Here is an 18,981-nt window from a genome sequence, read left to right as displayed (position 1 = left end):
TTCTAAGCAACTTCTGTTATATAGAATTTTTCACTAAGTTAATACTTTTTGAGTTATTGGCTAGTCGATATGTAAATTTTTCAACAAAAAACACTTTTATACGGTTTTTTGCCAATAACTCAAAAAGTAAGTAGGTATGTTATCGGGAAAAACATTAAAAATATAGCTTATAAAGTAACAAAATTGATGTACGTATAACTTTTTAGAATCAGTAGAAGCAAAGTTGTAGCTTTGTAGCTAATGTAAAACAGGAAACAGGTTCATATTCGTCAAATTTAAAAATGAATAATTTCACGTGAAATAACCAAAAAATGATAGCAACTAAAAAATGATACACTGTTCTGAGAAAACTTATTACAACTTTTTAAAGTTTTAAAAAAATCTTTATGTTTTCTTAAAAATTTCTAGCGTTAAAATTAAGAAAGATACTTTCAAAATAAAGTAGGTCCTATTTTTCTTAAAAAACTCCGAAAATCACCCCTTAATTCGGGCTAAGTAAAGGGCTAATTTTTGAAAAAATTGGGTTTTAAAGTAAAATTGTTTAAATTTTGAAAGAGACGCTTTTTTTTTCAAAATGACATAAAATTTATTAGTGCTACCAAAAATTACAAAGTGTAAAAAATGTAGGTTTTGCTTTTCTGAATATTTAGGATTATGTTTTTTTCTTTGAGACAAATATTGGTTAAGATATGGCTGTTCAAAATTGGCATACACAGTTGGTTAGTGACTAGTTCAATCCCTTTCAATTACATCCCCTTCAAAAATAAGCACTTTGAACCAATGAAGCTTACAGATCATATTTATAAACAATACATACACGAGTAAATCAACTTGTGAAGTGGTGACGATAAATTTTATTTGCTAACTTCCTTAATTTAATGCTAAAAACTTTTTAACCTTTTTTTAAACATTACAAAAAAGTTGTAATGAGTGTTCCCCAAAAAGTGCTTTAGTTTTTGACACTTCACGTTGGAATATTCAATTTGAAATTTGACGTGTATGAACCTATTTGTCATTAGTTACAACTCTTCTTTTACTGGGTCTAGGGATCTCATACATAAGTACACCATTTTTTTATGGGCTGTATTTTTCTTAAGAATGTTTTTTTCGATAAAATACTTACTTTTTGAGTTAATTGCAAAAAAAACCGTTAAAATGTGTTTTTTTTTTTTGTTGAAAAATGAACAAAAAAGAACAATAGTTCCTTAGAATTAGTCAGTTAATCCATTTCCGGACTTATTTTAAACGTATATTTTTTCATCCCTAGACGAGGTGAAAGTCACCCCCATGGCAAAAGAAAACATCGGCACAATATCAATTTTCTTCTTTGATATGTTACCTATGTGTATGCCAAATTTCATGTCAATCTTAAGTGGTTTTTTAAAATTTATGGGTTTTGCAATATTTTACCGTCAGCGAACGGACTAATAGAAGAGAATCCGATATAAGGCCGATCTGCATCGATCTATTTAATGGATAACAATAATTATTGGATATGTAATTTAGTATGTTAACAATTATAAAAAACAAGGGGTGCATGATCTAATTTTCTTCTGACTATAATCAATTAATAATTAATAAATGACTTTTATCTACTCTATGTCATATTATATATAAATTTTTAGTTTGTGAAAACTGTCATTATAGATAGCAGTGCTTTAAAGTAAGCATGAAGTAACAATGTATTTTAAATGGGATTTACTTTTTCTCTCTGTTTTTAACACACTTTCATATAATCAAATATTCTTTCTTAACTTTCGCGTTTCATGGTGATGACATCTTCTTCTTCTTCAAGTGCCATCTCCGCGACGGAGGTCGGCAATCATCATAGCTATTCGGACCTTGGAGACGGCTGCTCTGAAAAGTTCGTTTGATGTACATCCGTACCATTCTCTCAGGTTGCGCAACCACGATATTCTGCGTCTCCCTATGCTTCTTTTTCCTTGAATCTTTCCCTGCATAATGAGTTGGAGCAAGTTGTATCTCTCTCCACGTGTAATATGTCCGAGATATTCCAATTTTCTGGTTTTAATTGTATTTAAGACTTCAATTTCTTTATTCACCTTTCTCAGAACCTCTTTGTTTGTGACGTGTTCTGCCCATGATATTTTTAGAATTCTTCTATATACCCACATCTCGAATGATTCCAGTTTTTTCATTGATGCCGCATTCAAGGTCCAAGCTTCCATTCCGTAAAACAGAGTCGAGAAAACGTAGGACCTAGCCAACGTTATTCTTAGCTCTAACCTTAGATCTCTTGTGCAGAGCACAAGAGAGGTGATGACATAATGAGCAATAAATTACAAAAAAAAAATTTGACAGTTTTGTGGTTTGAAAGAAATTAGAATTTTTATATGTCAAAGTTCTAAAAATTGTAGAATAGAAATGAATTCCAGTGACGAAGAGTTACAGTATTTTTATTTGTTTATCGTAGATAAAATATTTTATGAAATTGTGCGTGAAGTACTTTTTGCGAACTTACGCGATGTATAGCACTCGCTCCGTTTCATAAATAACTATTTTCATATATTAAAAAAAAATGTTTCGACCCGGGTAGATATTATTCCAGATTTTCAGATTTGGGCACAGAGTTGGATTGTTGGGGCATATATGGAGAGCAGGTAGCGCAACAACTATAAACTCAATTTTACAATAGAGACCCGGAGTTAGAAGGAGACGCGGAGGAACTAGAATAAATGGTTACAGGAATTAAAGGAAGATTTATATAGGGCAGGAATTAGAGACTAGCAGAAAAAGAAAGAGGATAGAAAGAAATGGAGAAGCATAGTCAATAGTATCGAGTAGCAGATTGGGAAAAATCTGCTCGAAAAAGATGGATCTAGATAGCTTTTTAGCGGCTAATCCCCACCTGGAGTGTTTAGCCATTTAATTTTTTATTACATATTATTATTGGTACATCAAAAATTAAAAGGACGGTGCCTGTAATAAAATCTAAAATATTAAAATTTTCTATAAGTTCAAATTTATTTATTAACATTTTTGATATAATTTTCATAAATAAATGACTTACTATTAACACTTTTTTAATTAATTCCAATAAATCCATTTTACAGCAATAATAATATATTAGTATTTTTGTAAAATAAATATCAATCATATTATCATAAATAACACAGGTTTACAAAAAAAAAACTAAATTTCGGACAATTTGACGAAACCATATGACAAGGGGGTTTTTGGAGTGGCTGATCACAAATCCGGGGTCTGCTCACCTCTATCGCGTCAGGTAAAGGTCATTTCAAGGTCAAATCAAGATAAATCGACAGTCGCTCTGAAAAAGTATATTAGGGGGTTCTTGGGGTCGCTGAAGACGAATCCGGAGTCCGCTGACCTCTATCTCGTCTAGTTCAACGTCATTTTAATGTCAAATCAACATAAATTGACACAATCGCTCTGAAAGTATAGGGAGTTTTGGGGTCGCTGATCATGAAAACTGCGGTCCGTTGAGCTCTACCACGTCATGTAAAGGTCATTTCAAGTGCAAATCAGGAGGAGTTAACAAAATTGATTTGACCTTGAAATGGCCTTTACCTGACGTGGTTGAGCTCAACGGGCCCCAGTTTTGTGATCAGGGACCCCAAAAACACCCTAATATACTTTTTCACAGCGATTGTGTTGATTTATCTTGATTTGACCTCGAAATGACCTTCAGCTAGACGTGATAGAGGTAAGCGGATCCTGGATTCGTTATACGCGACCCCAAAAACCTCCTAATATACTTTTTCAGAGCGACTGTCGATTTATCTTGATTTGTCCTTGAAATAACCTTTACCTGACGTGATAGAGGTTAGCGAACCCCGGATTCGTAACCAGCGACCCCAAAAACCCCCTAGTCATATGGTTTCGTCAAATAGTCCGAAATGTATTTTTTTGTAAACCTGTATAATCAAAAGAATATCAATATTTTAATTTAAATAGACAACTTTAAAACACAGACAACTGTCCTCACAGTAAAAGTTTCAAAAGATCACACATTACGCTCAAAATAGGAGGTAAATCTAGCAGACGAGTCGTTGTGACTTCCAAAATATGACAACACCGCTGGAAGTGACAACGCGCCTTGAACTACCCTATATATGGAAGCCATAACGTATGCTGTACGCTTCGGTATATACGTATATATATACAAAATTTATTTTGGTAAATCCTTTCCCCTCAATAGGTAGACCCATTTTATAAGCCCCCCTTTTACCAAATACACAATTTTAAAAAAATAATTCCTAGTAGAAAAGGTGGAAGTCGGACAGCCTCTTCTGTATACCGGAAGTCACTACTTAACGTGCATCAATATATATACAGGGTGTTTCTAAATAAGTGCGACAAACTTTAAGGGGTAATTCAGAATGAAAAAATAATGATAGTTTGCTTGATAAAGTTATGTTCGCAAATGCTTCGTTTCCGAGATACGGTATGTTGAATTTTGGCTTACAAACTGACGATTTATTTATTGCTCTAAAACCGGTTGAGATATGCAAATAAAATTTAATAGGTTTTTGAGGTAGTTATTGCGCATTTTTTGACATACAATTAAGACTTTGATATTCACTATTGGCGTGCATACGGGTAATATTACCCGGTCATAGTAACAGAATGCACGCCAATGGTGAATATAAAATTTTTAGTTGTATGTAAAAAAATGCGCAATAACTACCTCATAAAACCTACCAAATCTCATTTGTATATCTCAACCGGTTTTAGAGCAATAAATAAATCGTCAGTTTGTAAGAAAAAATTCAACATGCCGTATCTCGGAAACGAAGCATTTGCGGACATAGATTTATCAAGCAAACGGTCATTATTTTTTCATGCAGAATTACCCTTAAAGTTTGTCGCACTTATTTAGAAACACCCTGTATATATATATATATATATATATATATATATATATATATATATATATATATATATATATATATATGTATATATATATATATATAGTTTGAGTTTAATTCTTGAACCTTGATATATTTTTTTACCAATGTTTCTTGGGTTTAGGTTCATAAAAAAAGCTTGTCTAGGATGTTATGACCATATTTATTGATATATTATCCGACGTTTCGGCAGGAAATCCATGCCTTTTTCAAGGATTGACATGCAATCGTAAATTTAGTTTTGAAACAAGTACACAAATAGACGTCACAATTAAAACAATGTTAAAATGTTAAAGCATAGGAACGGACCCACTAAGTCATTGCGTTAAGAGAGTAATGAACTGTCCATTACTCTCATTTCACAGTTCATTACTCTCTTAACGCAATGACTTAGTGGGTCCGTTCCTATGCTTTAACATTTTAACATTGTTTTAATTGTGACGTCTATTTGTGTACTTGTTTCAAAACTAAATTTACGATTGCATGTCAATCCTTGAAAAAGGCATGGATTTCCTGCCGAAACGTCGGATAATATATCAATAAATATGGTCATAACATCCTAGACAAGCTTTTTTTATGAACCTAAACCCAAGAAACATTGGTAAAAATATATATATATATATATATATATATATATATATATATATATATATATATATATATATACACCCCAGTATGTTTAACTCCTCCTTTCGAAAAGCAGCTATAAGTCGTCTCCCAGAAGGAGTGAGTATATGTACTTTTCGATTTGAGTATATCGCTTGAAACACCTTTATGATATGCAGTGTGGAAAAATATAAATAATTTTTTTTTATTATTTTTTTAATCTACTATTTTTCTCTCCTCCTTACGTTGTGCAATGTTTGAATCTTCCACGTGTATAATTACATTAACCATTTCTAACAGGTTTCGGTCTTCCTGAGTATATTTTTGTTACAAAATGCATTTAATAGATTAACCAACCTGTGTTGCCAGATTTAGAAGTTTGTCTCGCCATGGCAAAATTTTAAAAGAACTGTGACGTCATGAAATCACCTGTTTGTTCATAGTGATGCGTTTGTTTAAGTTTTATTTTTGATGTTATACCTTTGCTTTAATTTGGTTTTGTTTTGTGGTTTTTAACATTTAAATGAAATGAATACTTGTGGTGAATCTGATAATAATTATTATAAATATATTATTATCTCTGTTTTTAAAATGTTATAGGTATATTTTGTTTTAGTTTAATTGCGTTATGTACCTACTTTCGTTGATGAAAAAGTCGATTTCTAAAATAATATTAACACGTTAACCCGGACCATCATGACATAATTTTTCTGTCAGACCGGAACATTTTTTTAATAATTTTGAAATAAGAATGTGTATAACTATTTATTTCTATTCTAAAATAAAAACAAAATACATTTTTTAAGTAAAAAAACAGCATGTACCAACAGGGTACACACGGTCTATTTATAATTATTTTTGTAATTTGTTTTAATGTGGACCATGTGTGCCATATTGGCTCACACCAGGAAGATAATCAAATACCTTCTCCCTAAGATATTTTAAGTTTAAAAATACAAAAACAATTTATTTTTTCAAAGAACATGTATGAATATTCACAAAACACTTAACACACATATATGCGGTATTAACGGCACATGCCGGACAAAAAGTGTATACCCTTTTGGCATTCTTCATCGCTGATGCTCTTCCTTCACGGTTCGAAAAGTTCTTGTAACATGCTGAACACCTTCCCCTTTTCTCTTTCTCGTCCAACGTATGCAGAGTTGTTAAAGAGTTTTCAGAAGTTGTTAAAGAGTTTTCAGAAGTTGTTTGAGGCATTAAAAGACTTTGAACAATCTGTTCACGGAACTCAGTAATTGAGAGATGTTTGCCAGTAACAGATTTGTAGAGAACTAAAGAGTTCACAAGTGCGGTATTTGTTAGTAATTCCACAGCCAATTTACGATACCACTTCATACTTCGTCGAACAGGGGAATTATATGCAGCCTTTTGATCCGACACATTGATAAAAGATTTTGCAGAATTATAGTCAACAATGGTCGATGGTTTGGGAACAGGTCCACGTTTTGTTTGAACATCTATCATCAAAGGAATATCCTTGGTCGTTAAAAACAAAACGTCCCGTTTATCTTTCCATTTTCCGATAACAACTTTTGTATTACTCTGTAGATACTTCATGTCACCTCTTTTTAATTTTGCATTGACTACCGCTTTGGGATTATGTTTCCTATTGAAACGTAATGTTCCGACTAAATGGGTTTTCCTATTATTTAAATCATGAGCCAAGTCAACACTCGTATAAAAATTACCAGTATATAAACTTCTGCCTGTATCTAGAAGCGGTTGCATAAGTTCCATCACCACTCTGGATGCTAACGACTTTTCAGATGGTTGCATCTCTTTTCCACCGTACACTTTAACGGCGTACGTATATCCATCTGCTACGCAAAGTTTAAACAATTTGACTCCATATTTGTGTCTTTTTCCAGGAATGTATTGCAAAAAACTAAGTCTACCACGAAATGGCACCATAGTTTCGTCAATACATAACGATTCTCTAGGAGTACACATTTTCTGAAACTTTTCATTTAGTATTTGTACAAGAGGAGAAATTTTGTAGAGTCTGTTTCCAGGTGGGCAGCTCTCGTTATCTGAAATGTGAAAGAAGTGTAATAATATTTCAAATCGACTTCTACTTATTTCACACATTTTAGAAACTTCATTTTTGTAAAGTAAATTGTTACTCCAATAATTTCTGAGTTTCGGTTTTCTGTCTAACCCCATCCAAATAATGAGAGCCAAAAATCGAAGCAATTCTTTTCTGTCAATTGGTCTCCAGTTACTCATAAGCGAATGTTTCGTTATTGGCTCATTTACAATACCAGCGATTATGGTTTGTTCGGCGTATTTATTAGTTTCAGTAACCAACAAATCTTGCACTTGACGGTCGATAAACAGTAGGTAGAAATCTATTGGTTTGTGGTCTGTAAGTTTTGCGAGTTCTTCCTGATTTATTCCTGAAGTAAATGATAGTTCGAACTTATTGAGATCATCTGGATTTGGCACATCGCTCCATGTTATTTTATTTCTTGATACAACATCGTCAATAACAGCTTCCAGGCTAACGTTTGCAGATTCAGCTTTTTCTACAAAGCAAAAAAAAAGTAAACTACAAACAGAATTTGTGCATTCCTAAATAACTTACCTATCCTTCTTGTATCAGCCTCCTTTTGGATACAACTAGGACCTGCAGTTATTTTATTTCTTGATACATCGTCAATAACAGCTTCCAGGCTAACGTTTGCAGATTCAGCTTTTTCTACAAAGCAAAAAAAAAGTAAAGTACAAACCGAATTTGTGCATTCTTAAATAATTTACCTATCCTTCTTGTATCAGCCTCCTTTTGGTTAGAACTAGAACCTGCAGTAAATTCTTTGCAATTTTGTGTTTGTTTGCAAATTTTAGCTTTTTTTCTACGAGACTCATATTCACTACTGTATGAGTCTGAAGAACCATCAGTAACATTTTCATTGTACACTGGATCGGCATCAGAATCATAAAACGTACTTTCAGACATACTACTATCACTAAAGTCACTCTCCTCAGCAAGTCTGCGAAGTTCGTCTTCCGATAGTCCTTTACGGAACATTATCTTATTTTTTAGTTCCACTTTTTAACAAAAAACTGAAGAGAAAATAGTGTTAGCCTCGTTAGACGTTCGAACCGATACTGACTGAAGCATGTTAGAAATTATAACCTAACCTGTTTGTGAACACGTGGTTTAACGGACCAACCTCTGATTTTGTTTACCACAGACCGTTTACACACATTTATACATAAGAAAGCACGGCAAATGCGATCCTCGACGAGCCACGGCATTAGGAACACGACACTTCGCTGTGGCCTGATAGGTACACACGGTCCCAGATAAAACTAGAGTGTGTGCCAGTGTGGTACACATGGGGCTTAACGTGTTAATGTCTGTAAGGTGTAAATTTTGTTTATTCTTTTGTTATTTAACTCGGGTTCCGTAAATTTGAATCAATATAACAAAGATATTTTAGTAAATTATGTTATTACTTCAGCATTTGCCCTAAAACGAGTTTGGAATCTTAAAGTTATTGATAAAACATTAATTCTTCAACTAGAAAAATCCATACTTATAAAGAATGTAGGCATCTATTCTATTTATAAATATGTGTATTATAATCAGATCCTGGAAGCTCGTAAGATTCTATTAGAAAACATCATCAGTTTTTTATTCATAAGTTCTCTTTATTCTTGTGGTATGTATTTGTCATACCCCTATTGGGCTGATCCCCCCACTTTGCACAAATTAAAAAACAACTGCGATAAATTACGAGCTATATATGAGAGTTTTGTACTTGTTTTGGGATTCTATCCTCATCCATTCTTTGTACGTGACCAAACCATCTTACTTATATTTAGTTGATTTCCTCATTTATTGTATGTGTGACCTTCATTATTTCTCGTATCCTTTCATTGGTGACATGTTCTCGTCTTGATCTTCCAGAAATCCATTTCGGTGACCTCTAACATTTGTTTTGATTTTTCCTTCATATGCCATACTGTGCAGCTGTACGTTATAATGCTTTATACTACGGCATTATAGATCTATTTCTTGTTTTGATTGTTTATCTGCTTGTCCTAGAGTACTGAGTTTAAAAGCGTAATTGCTTTCCTGCCCTGAATATTCCGTTTTTAATGGCTCCGTCCAGTGTTCGTGATTTTCGTGGTTTTAGCTCCAGGTATTTATAATCGTTACATTTACTAATTGTTTCTCCTCCGTCTAGTAGCAAGTCCTGCTGCGTTCCATCGACATTCATATATTTGTCTCTTTGCTCTCTAGTCTCCATTTCCTATATTCCTCTATTAGCTTTCTTGTCATGTAACAGATATCATCGTAGTCTTGTCATCGTTGTCTTAACCCCCCAAACAACCCTTTAATTGATTCAACAAAGCGAAAAACGTTGGGAAAGATTAAAATATTTATTGTACCGCAGATATAATTCGTATAGCATATAAAGTATAAGATTAAACTCTTAAAATTCGCGCATTTTGATTATTGAGCTACAACCCCCTCTCAAGAAAACCTACTCATCTTCCAGCCTTAAGAGAGAATTGAACTTAAAATGAATAAAATTAATTATTAAACATCTAATAAATTCCTTACTTGAAAAAACTTTTAATAGAAGGACCTTTCGATTTTTTAGGAAAAAGTGAAAAATAAAACAGACGCCATTTCCACAAAAATTAAAATATTTAGTAATCCCTGTGCGACTTTTTTATTTTTGGCATAAGTAATGACATCATAAATTTTGACCTGTTTATTTATAGAGTTTTTTTTTGACACAGAACGAAATTTATGTTTCTTTGTTAGCAAATATTTTACTTGTCTTTTTTTTATTTTTGAAGGATACAAAATAACCGAGACAGAAACACTTGAAGCCTAAATTTTACTGCGAAAACCATGTAACCGGGGCCCTTTAATTAATCCTTTTAAAAAATGTATTTAAATTTAATAAAATTTTATAGCTAATAAAATTGCCTTTGAAATGGTTTTTGGATCAACCTGATATAATAAAAATTAACGGAGTTATGAAAAAAAAAAAACAATAACATTTGCTTGGAAAAATGTTTGGAGCATAAATTTTGATGCTATCAACTTCTTCTGTAGCTCAGTTAATAGTTATTTCAAAGTACTTTGACAAGTGTTAAGTAAGTGTATGTTATAAAATGCACCGTTTTCTCGTTATTTAAGCTTGAACGCTTAGATTTGAGTAGGTACTCGCCGAAAAAAAAATATACATTAAATTAACTATTCGCTCCGTGCATGACTCCACAATTTGGCATTAAACATATACACATTTAAAATATTTGACGTTAATATGTAATATTTATTTGCCATTTTTGATTAAATTTGTTATACAGACATATAGTCTAAGATCCGAATAGGACTTAGAAATGTACCCATCTGCTTGCCGGATGAAACATTTTTTTTTATTAAATTTCATATATAGACAAACTCGACCAGCATGAGTTGTCTATCAAAATCGTGTCATAGCAATCCCTAAGGGGGAGGGCGTAGTTTTTTGCACAAAAAAAGGGCGAAAATCAACATATTTATTATTGTTAAATGATAAGCATAAAGCAAAAAATATGTCGACAGCGTTACCTCAAGGAATGTCTAAAGAAAATATATACGCAATTCCAGGTGGGTCGGTCAAGTAGTTCTTGAGTTGCAATGTCTACAGCCTTTGAAAAAAGCAGTTTTGAGGAAAAGGCGTTTAAAGTATTGTCAACTTTTATTTTCAATTTCTTTTTTGTCTGTAAAATCGTCAAATGATGTACACCGGAATATCTTTTTGAATCGCGGAGTAATTTACAAAAGAAAATGTGAACAGCTGCTGACCGTTGTTCTTACGTTCAAGCTTGCTAACGCGAACCTGCTGCAAAGCGAGCCGAAGATAGGGATATTCAACACTATCTTCCTACCTTCGACTCGGTTTGCAGTATCTTTGCGCCAGCGCGCTTGAGATTAGTGAGAAACGGTCAACAGCTGTTCTCATTTTCTTTTGTAAATTACCCCGCGATTCAAAAACATTCCGGTTTGCATCACTATATGTTTTGACAGACAAAAAAAAATTAAAATAAAAGTTGACAATACTTTAAAAGCGTTTTTCTCAAAACTGCTATTTTCAAAGACTTTAGACATTGTAACTCAAAAACCACTTGACCAACTCACCTGGAATTTTGTACATATTTTCGTTAGACATTCCTTTAGGTAACACTGTCGAGATATCGTAATACACTTTGTTTTATGCTTATATTTTGTTTAACAATTATGAATATGTTGATTTTCACCCTTTTTTCTGTAAAAAATTTCATTGTTTTGTCTTCTGAGTGATACTAAAAAGTCAAAGATCATTAAAACTAAAAGAAACTTGACAGCGTTACCTCGAGAAGTCATAAGCTAATAAAATCTTTTTGAATTTTTTGTCTACCATGATCCAATGATAAATTCTGATGTCCACCGTTGGCTTATTTTTCAATATTTTTTCTTGAATTTTTTTTTAAATAGTTTTCGAATTATACTTAATATGCTTATTTAATTTAAAAATAAAATTATTCTCTCATACTTTCAAAAAAAATTCAAAAAAATGTGCTTAAAATGTTGATTTCAACCCCTACCCTCAAGGATAGCTATGACACGATTTTGATAGGCAACCCATGCTGGTAGTGTTTGTCTATGTATAAAATTTAATAAAAAAAATGTTTCATCCGGCAAGCAGATGGGTACATTTCGACCTCCTATTCGGATCCCGTACTATTAAGTGTGTTCGCGGAGACAGTCAAGGACTAGTCCACGACAAGTGGAGCATGCGCACTTTAAAATAATATAAATAATACCGTTGATAGATAAATATACACGATATATTTAATATTATTAATTATACAGACAATTAAAATATACGGGGCAGAAAACTTGGTACTGAACGACAGACAAAGGAAAAGATTACAAGCTACAAAAATGAGCTAGTTTAGAATAGTGGTGGGAGCAAGAAGATTAGACAAAAGAAGAAACGAAGATATAAGACATGAACTACAGGTAAAAAACTTTAAACGAAAAAATTAAAGAAAAGACGTTAAATGGGCTGGACACATGATAAGAATGACTGGTTACATAGAAGTGAAAATGGCATGGGAGGCCAAAGCAGTGGATAAAAGCACGAGGGGTACACCAAGCAAAAGCTGGAACACTAATGTAAACGAAATACTGGAGAAAAGAGGAACATCGTGTGTTATGTTCGTGTAAAACTCCCTTAACCATGAATGTAGGTTGGTACTACTGTCATCTGAACGACAGCGGTCACATACTTAATACTGCGATAGAAAATGGAAACCATGTGCATAATTCTTTAAAATAAAGTATTTTACATCGAGTATTATTTCATTACAAATACTTACGTCCTTTAAGTACAAAGGACTTGACATTTGGCGACGAGGATAATGGATACAAATATTACAGACACTACATCAACTACAACGTTCCAACTACAGCCGGTACAAACACGAGTTCCTCGACTACAACTGCGATAGTTGCACCTGCTACAGCTCCAGTAATGTCTACACAAGTTTCTACATTCCAGTTTTCCGTTGAACCTTTTAACCAGACAGCTACAAAATGGTCCAGGTGGGTAAAACGGCTGGAAGGAGCATACAAAGTTTTTAAAATTCCAGAGGAAATGAAATTGCCCTATTTACTACATTACATGGGGTCGGAAGCATACGATACACTGTGCGATAAACTAGCTCCAGAGGTCCCTGAAGACAAGTCATATGAGGATACAGTTAAGTTAATGGATAATTTTTACAACCCTGCACCACTTGAAATTGCTGAAATATTTAGGTTTCAATCAAAAAGACAAGCAGAAGGCGAAAGTATACAAGAATACCTACATTCTCTACAGAAACTTGCCATAAACTGCAACTTTTCCACATATTTAAAAAGTGCTATACGAAATCAGTTTGTTTTTGGTTTACAGTCAAAGAGGATTCAAGCCAGACTATTAGAAACAAAGGGATTGGACTTGGACCGAGCCGTAGAAATTGCAGCAAGCATGGAAACTTCAGAAAAGGATAGTAATCAATTTTCTCACAACAATAATTACAATCAGGCTAGTATAAATGTTTTAAATGCGAAAGCAAAAAGTTTTCATAAAAATACAAACACTAGTAAATTTAATGATAATAATACAGTAAATAATCATAGTAGCTCTCCTAATAATACTTTTACAATGTCAAATAACCGTAATAGGGCTTGTTATAGATGCGGAGACACCTCGCATTTAGCCGATAAATGTAATAAAAAGCATTTAATCTGTAACTTTTGTAAAAACGTCGGACACATTCAAAAAGTTTGTTTAAAGGCACAACAAAATTCACACAGGCAAGTAAATTCAGTAAACTCTGCTCAAGAGGTCTTAGAAGTAAATGCTGGAAATTGCAAAGATAAATTTTTTATAAATTTAAAAGTGAATGGTAATATTTTAAATTTTGAAATTGATTCTGGCGCTGCTGTTACAATCATAAATAAAAATATATTTGAAAAATATTTTCCTGCATTACAATTACAAAAATCGGATGTTAAATTAACTACATACTGCAAAAATAATTTGAATGTTTTAGGTTTAGTTTCAGTGGAGGTTGAGCACCAGGAATTAAAGCACACTCTAAAGTTGTATGTGGTGGATGGTGATGGCTACTCACTGGTTGGTCGAGAGTGGATACATGCTCTGGAAATCAATTTACATCAGGTAAATACAATTCTACATGAAAATTTTGAAATTGCAACTTTGTTAGATAAATATAAACATTTATTTGAAAAGTCAGTTGGTGAAATAAAAGGGTTAGAGGCTGAAATTTATCTAAAACCTGGTACTAAAGCAAAATTTTGTAAGGCCCGTCCTGTAGCTTTTGCATTACGCCCTAAAGTTGAGGCAGAATTAGAGTCCTTAGTAAATCAGGGAGTCTTAAAGAAAGTAGCATTTTCGGACTGGGCAACTCCTATTGTTCCTGTAGTTAAACAAAATGGGGACATACGCATTTGTGGTGATTTTAAAATCACATTAAACCCTTGCATTGAAGTGGATGAATACCCTTTACCTACACCAGATGACCTACTTTCCCAATTAGCAGGTGGGGACAAATATACAAAAATAGATATTACGAAAGCTTACTTACACTTGCCAATAAAAGATGAAATGAAACATTTACTTACATTAAACACCCATAAAGGTTTATTTCAACCAAATCGATTAATGTTTGGAATTGCTAGTGCTCCTGCCAAATGGCAACGTTTAATGGAGCAAATGCTACAAGGAATAGATGGTATTTCAATATTTCAGGATGATATAAGAATTACAGCTCCAAATAATACCTTACATTTACAAAGACTTGAACAAGTTTTAAAGAAATTATCTGAACATAATTTACATATAAATTTGGATAAAAGCGAATTTTTCAAAGACGAGATTGACTACTGTGGATATAAGATGAGTAAAACGGGTGTGTCTACTAGTGCAGATAAGGTAACTGCAATTGCAAATGCTCCAATACCTACAAACAGAACTCAAGTTCGGAGTTTCTGTGGCCTAATTAATTATTACAGACGTTTTTTAAAAGATACTTCTACAATTTTACAACCATTAAATAATTTACTTAAAAAGAATGTCAATTTTAAATGGTCGAATACTTGTCAAACTGCGTTTGACAAAGCAAAAAAACTCATTTGTTCTAGAAATGTTTTATGTCACTATGACCCAAATTTACCATTAGTCCTAGCAACTGATGCATCACCCTATGGGGTAGGTGCAGTACTTTCACATATCTTTTCAGATGGTACAGAGAGACCCTTACAGTTTGCTTCTCAAACTCTTACTACTACACAGCAAAGGTACTCACAAATAGACAAAGAAGCTTACAGCATAATTTTTGGAGTAAAAAAATTTTACAATTATTTATGTGCTAGGAAATTTACTTTGCTCACTGATCATAAACCGTTAGTTCAAATTTTTGCACCTGATAAAAGCCTACCAGTTTTAAGTGCAACAAGAATGCAACATTATGCAATTTTCTTACAAGGTTTGAATTATGACATTCGTTACAAAAATACAGATTCTCATCTCAATGCTGACGCACTTTCACGTCTACCTATAAAATCAGAACAAAATTTCACACATGATGAGCCAGATATTTTTGAAATAAATCAAATTGAAACTTTGCCTACAAATATTAGAGATCTAGCTTTTCATACAAAAAATGATCATACCTTAAAAAAATTACTTGTTGGGTTAAAAACAGGAAAACCTGTTGATAAACGATTTAGCTTCAATATAAATCAAGCTGAATTTTCATTACAATCTGATGTTATTATGAGAGGACAAAGAGTAGTTATACCTACTAAATTGAGAAATAAAATTTTGACAGAATTACATACTGCACATTTTGGAATAGTTAGAATGAAATCTTTAGCTCGTAGTTATTGCTGGTGGCCTCACATAGACCAGGATATTGAGTCACTTTGTAAAAATTGTTTAGAGTGCAATAAGCACAAGAACAACCCAATTAAAGATAATTCTCATATATGGGAGCCACCAAAATTTTGTTTTGAACGAGTGCATGCTGATTACGCTGGACCTTTCAATGGAGGTTATTATTTTATATTGGTAGATTCCTTCAGTAAATGGCCTGAAATTCATTTTACAAAAAATACTACTACAAAAACTACTATTGAAATTTGCCGAAAAATTTTTACAACTTTTGGTATTCCTAAAGTTTTTGTTACAGACAATGGTAGACAATTTGACTCTCATGAGTTTAGAACTTTTATGAAAGATAATGGAATTACACAAAAATTTACTGCACCCTACCATCCTGCAACTAATGGACAGGGAGAGAGATATGTCCAAATACTAAAAAAATGTTTAAGGGCTATGCGAAGTGAGGGAAATGACAGGGAGTTTGAATTATGTAAGCTACTTATGCAATACCGCAGAAGCCCACATACAGTTACAGGTAAAAGTCCCTCAGAACTTATGTTAGGAAGACAAATAAGGAATAGATTAGATTTACTTAAACCTTCATGTAGTGATAGAGTTACCTATACTGATATGAGTCTAAGAAACTTTGATATAGGAACTAGGGTTTCCGTGAGGGATTATTTTCATTCTAAATGGCAATTTGGCATTATTGTACTCAGATTAGGGTTATTGCATTATTTAATTCAGTTAGATGATGGTAGAACATGGAAACGTCATGTAGACCAAATACGGCAAATTGGGGAATATACTCCATCTCAAAATAATCCAACATGTTACATTCCGGATACCATTACTCACAATTTGATTCCGAGGGAGGCATCAATTCCAGAGCACAGTGTCTCACCACCACCTACCGAAGTGATTACTGATGAATCCGAAATTTCAAACAATATGGAAAGTTCGAATAGTGTACCTGGGGCTCAAACTGAAACTGAGGAACCCATTTTAAGGCGTTCCACTAGAGTAAGGAAACCTGTTACCAGACTGAATTTGTAAGTACTTTTACTTCTAGTTAACTTTTGTAATTCATGGTCAAGGGAGGAGGTGTTATGTTCGTGTAAAACTCCCTTAACCATGAATGTAGGTTGGTACTACTGTCATCTGAACGACAGCGGTCACATACTTAATACTGCGATAGAAAATGGAAACCATGTGCATAATTCTTTAAAATAAAGTATTTTACATCGAGTATTATTTCATTACAAATACTTACGTCCTTTAAGTACAAAGGACTTGACATCGTGGAAAGAAGCAAAAGTTTTAGCAGCAGATAGGAAGAAGTGGCGGAAATTTGCAGAGAGCAGCATATAACCTATGGGTATAAGAGGCAATCGATTATGTATGTATGTATTAATTATTAAAATACAGGTATATTTACTAATAAACGATAATACATTACATAAATATAATTGGAATTAAAATGCCCATGCGTTTGTCGTGGACTAAAACTCACTATATTAATTTTAATTAATATAATTAATATAATAGTAAGAATAGCGAAATGTATGTTGTGATCTATATTATAGAATTATATGTAAACACATCTAAATCAAATGTAAGATTAAACAAAATAAAACAAATATAAAAAATAACTACTAAATCCACTGAAAAACTAGAATGAACACACAAATAAACATAGTTTAATAAACAATGGAAAAAATAACAAAACCAAAAAAAAAACAGAAACAAAAAACATCAAAAATAAAAAAACACTGAAAAATTATACACGCATTTATTTATGAAACCACTATATAGGTAGTCATAAATAAACGGTGCTAATACTTCAAGATATTAGGCGATAAACGACGCGAGAGACCAACAGTCGAATATTCCTAAAATAGATTTAATTGCATGCAGTGTTGCCCGATTTGCGGAATACTTATGCTATGTAAAAATATAAACATATATTCAGCGGAAGACCTACCATCGGAAATACCTACATTTCGTATACTGCAGTCAATATACGTAGAGCGGTGGCGCCGCCGCAACTCTCGGTCATGTCTCAAACTAAATTATACAAAATGTTAAAAAAACCATAATAAGTCGTCCCTCTAAAAAGTTGTAGAAAGGTGAAATATGATCAATTAAATCGATTTACATTGATTTCTTTCGCTCCTCCATATACTGTGGAGCTATGTCGGTCGGACGACCTAACATATGAAAAATGTCAATGAATGGAAGAGTGAAACATGGTGGGGTATATATATATATATATATATATATATATATATTGCATTTGCGTCCCTCGTGGCTTCTGTATAGTTTTGACTCTTCGTGACTTCCGATCAATATACAGCGTGTATATTAACAAGAATGATTCCATACAGTTAGCGCTCGCTTTGGCATCCGTTATACTGGCAACAATGTACTTATGGTATCAAGTAAAATATTTAACCTTGGTCGTGTTTACGTGAAAATTTAGTTGAAGAACCCAGACAAATTCTATTTATAACTTTTGCCAACTAGGTGGTTTGCTCGGATATACGATAAGGATTTGCTGTAAATTCTTTGTTTTCGTTTTTATACTCTTAAATCAGGTTAGAAAAACTTATTTCTTGGGTTTAGTTATGAATAATGTATTTTCTAGACTTTAAAATTTTCTATTCTATTTCGATGGAAGAAGATTATGGATTTCGGAAGATTTCGATGGAATAAGTTATAATGTATATACCTAACAATACCACTATATACCCTTGACAAATGTTTTTTTTTTAGTTAATAATTGTTTGATGAGCCTTTCAATAGGTTAGGTTAGGTTTGCCTTAAATTTTATTTTGATAAATAATCAGTATTGTTTCTCTCTCTTTCTCTCTCTTTCTCTCTCCCTCTCTCTCTCTCTCTCTCTCTCTCTCTCTCTCTCTCTCTCTCTCTCTCTCTCTCTCCCTGTAATACCTTCCCTTATTATGAAGTATTGGGCGCTCTTGCGTTTCTTAGCCAAAAATCAAAGATGGCTGATT

At 32.9% G+C, this 18,981-nt stretch overlaps 2 protein-coding genes across 4 annotated transcripts in view; one reads left to right on the top strand and one right to left on the bottom strand.

Moving 5' to 3' along the window:
* LOC126888731 (uncharacterized protein K02A2.6-like) overlaps window positions 1–17,212 on the top strand; it is a 239,308-nt gene extending 222,096 nt beyond the window's left edge. For all 3 annotated transcript variants that reach the window (XM_050657127.1, XM_050657128.1, XM_050657129.1), the window contains one exon: window positions 14,112–17,212. In XM_050657127.1, the coding sequence (XP_050513084.1) occupies window positions 14,112–17,020 (2,909 nt within the window). In that variant the 3' untranslated portion in view covers window positions 17,021–17,212. The remainder of the gene's footprint in view (window positions 1–14,111) is intronic.
* On the bottom strand, window positions 7,792–9,733 carry LOC126888737 (uncharacterized). The gene is made up of 2 exons (XM_050657137.1): window positions 8,280–9,733; window positions 7,792–8,220 (listed from the first exon to the last, which is right to left on the bottom strand). Exons 1-2 carry the CDS (start codon window positions 8,548–8,550, stop codon window positions 8,048–8,050), a joined length of 444 nt encoding a protein of 147 aa, XP_050513094.1. The 5' UTR covers window positions 8,551–9,733; the 3' UTR covers window positions 7,792–8,047.
* Window positions 17,213–18,981: the final 1,769 nt, after the last annotated feature.

Source organism: Diabrotica virgifera, chromosome 7 (genome assembly GCF_917563875.1).
Source record: "Diabrotica virgifera virgifera chromosome 7, PGI_DIABVI_V3a".
Classification (NCBI taxonomy): Eukaryota; Metazoa; Arthropoda; class Insecta; order Coleoptera; family Chrysomelidae; genus Diabrotica; species Diabrotica virgifera.
This window is presented reverse-complemented; position numbering and strand designations above follow the sequence as displayed.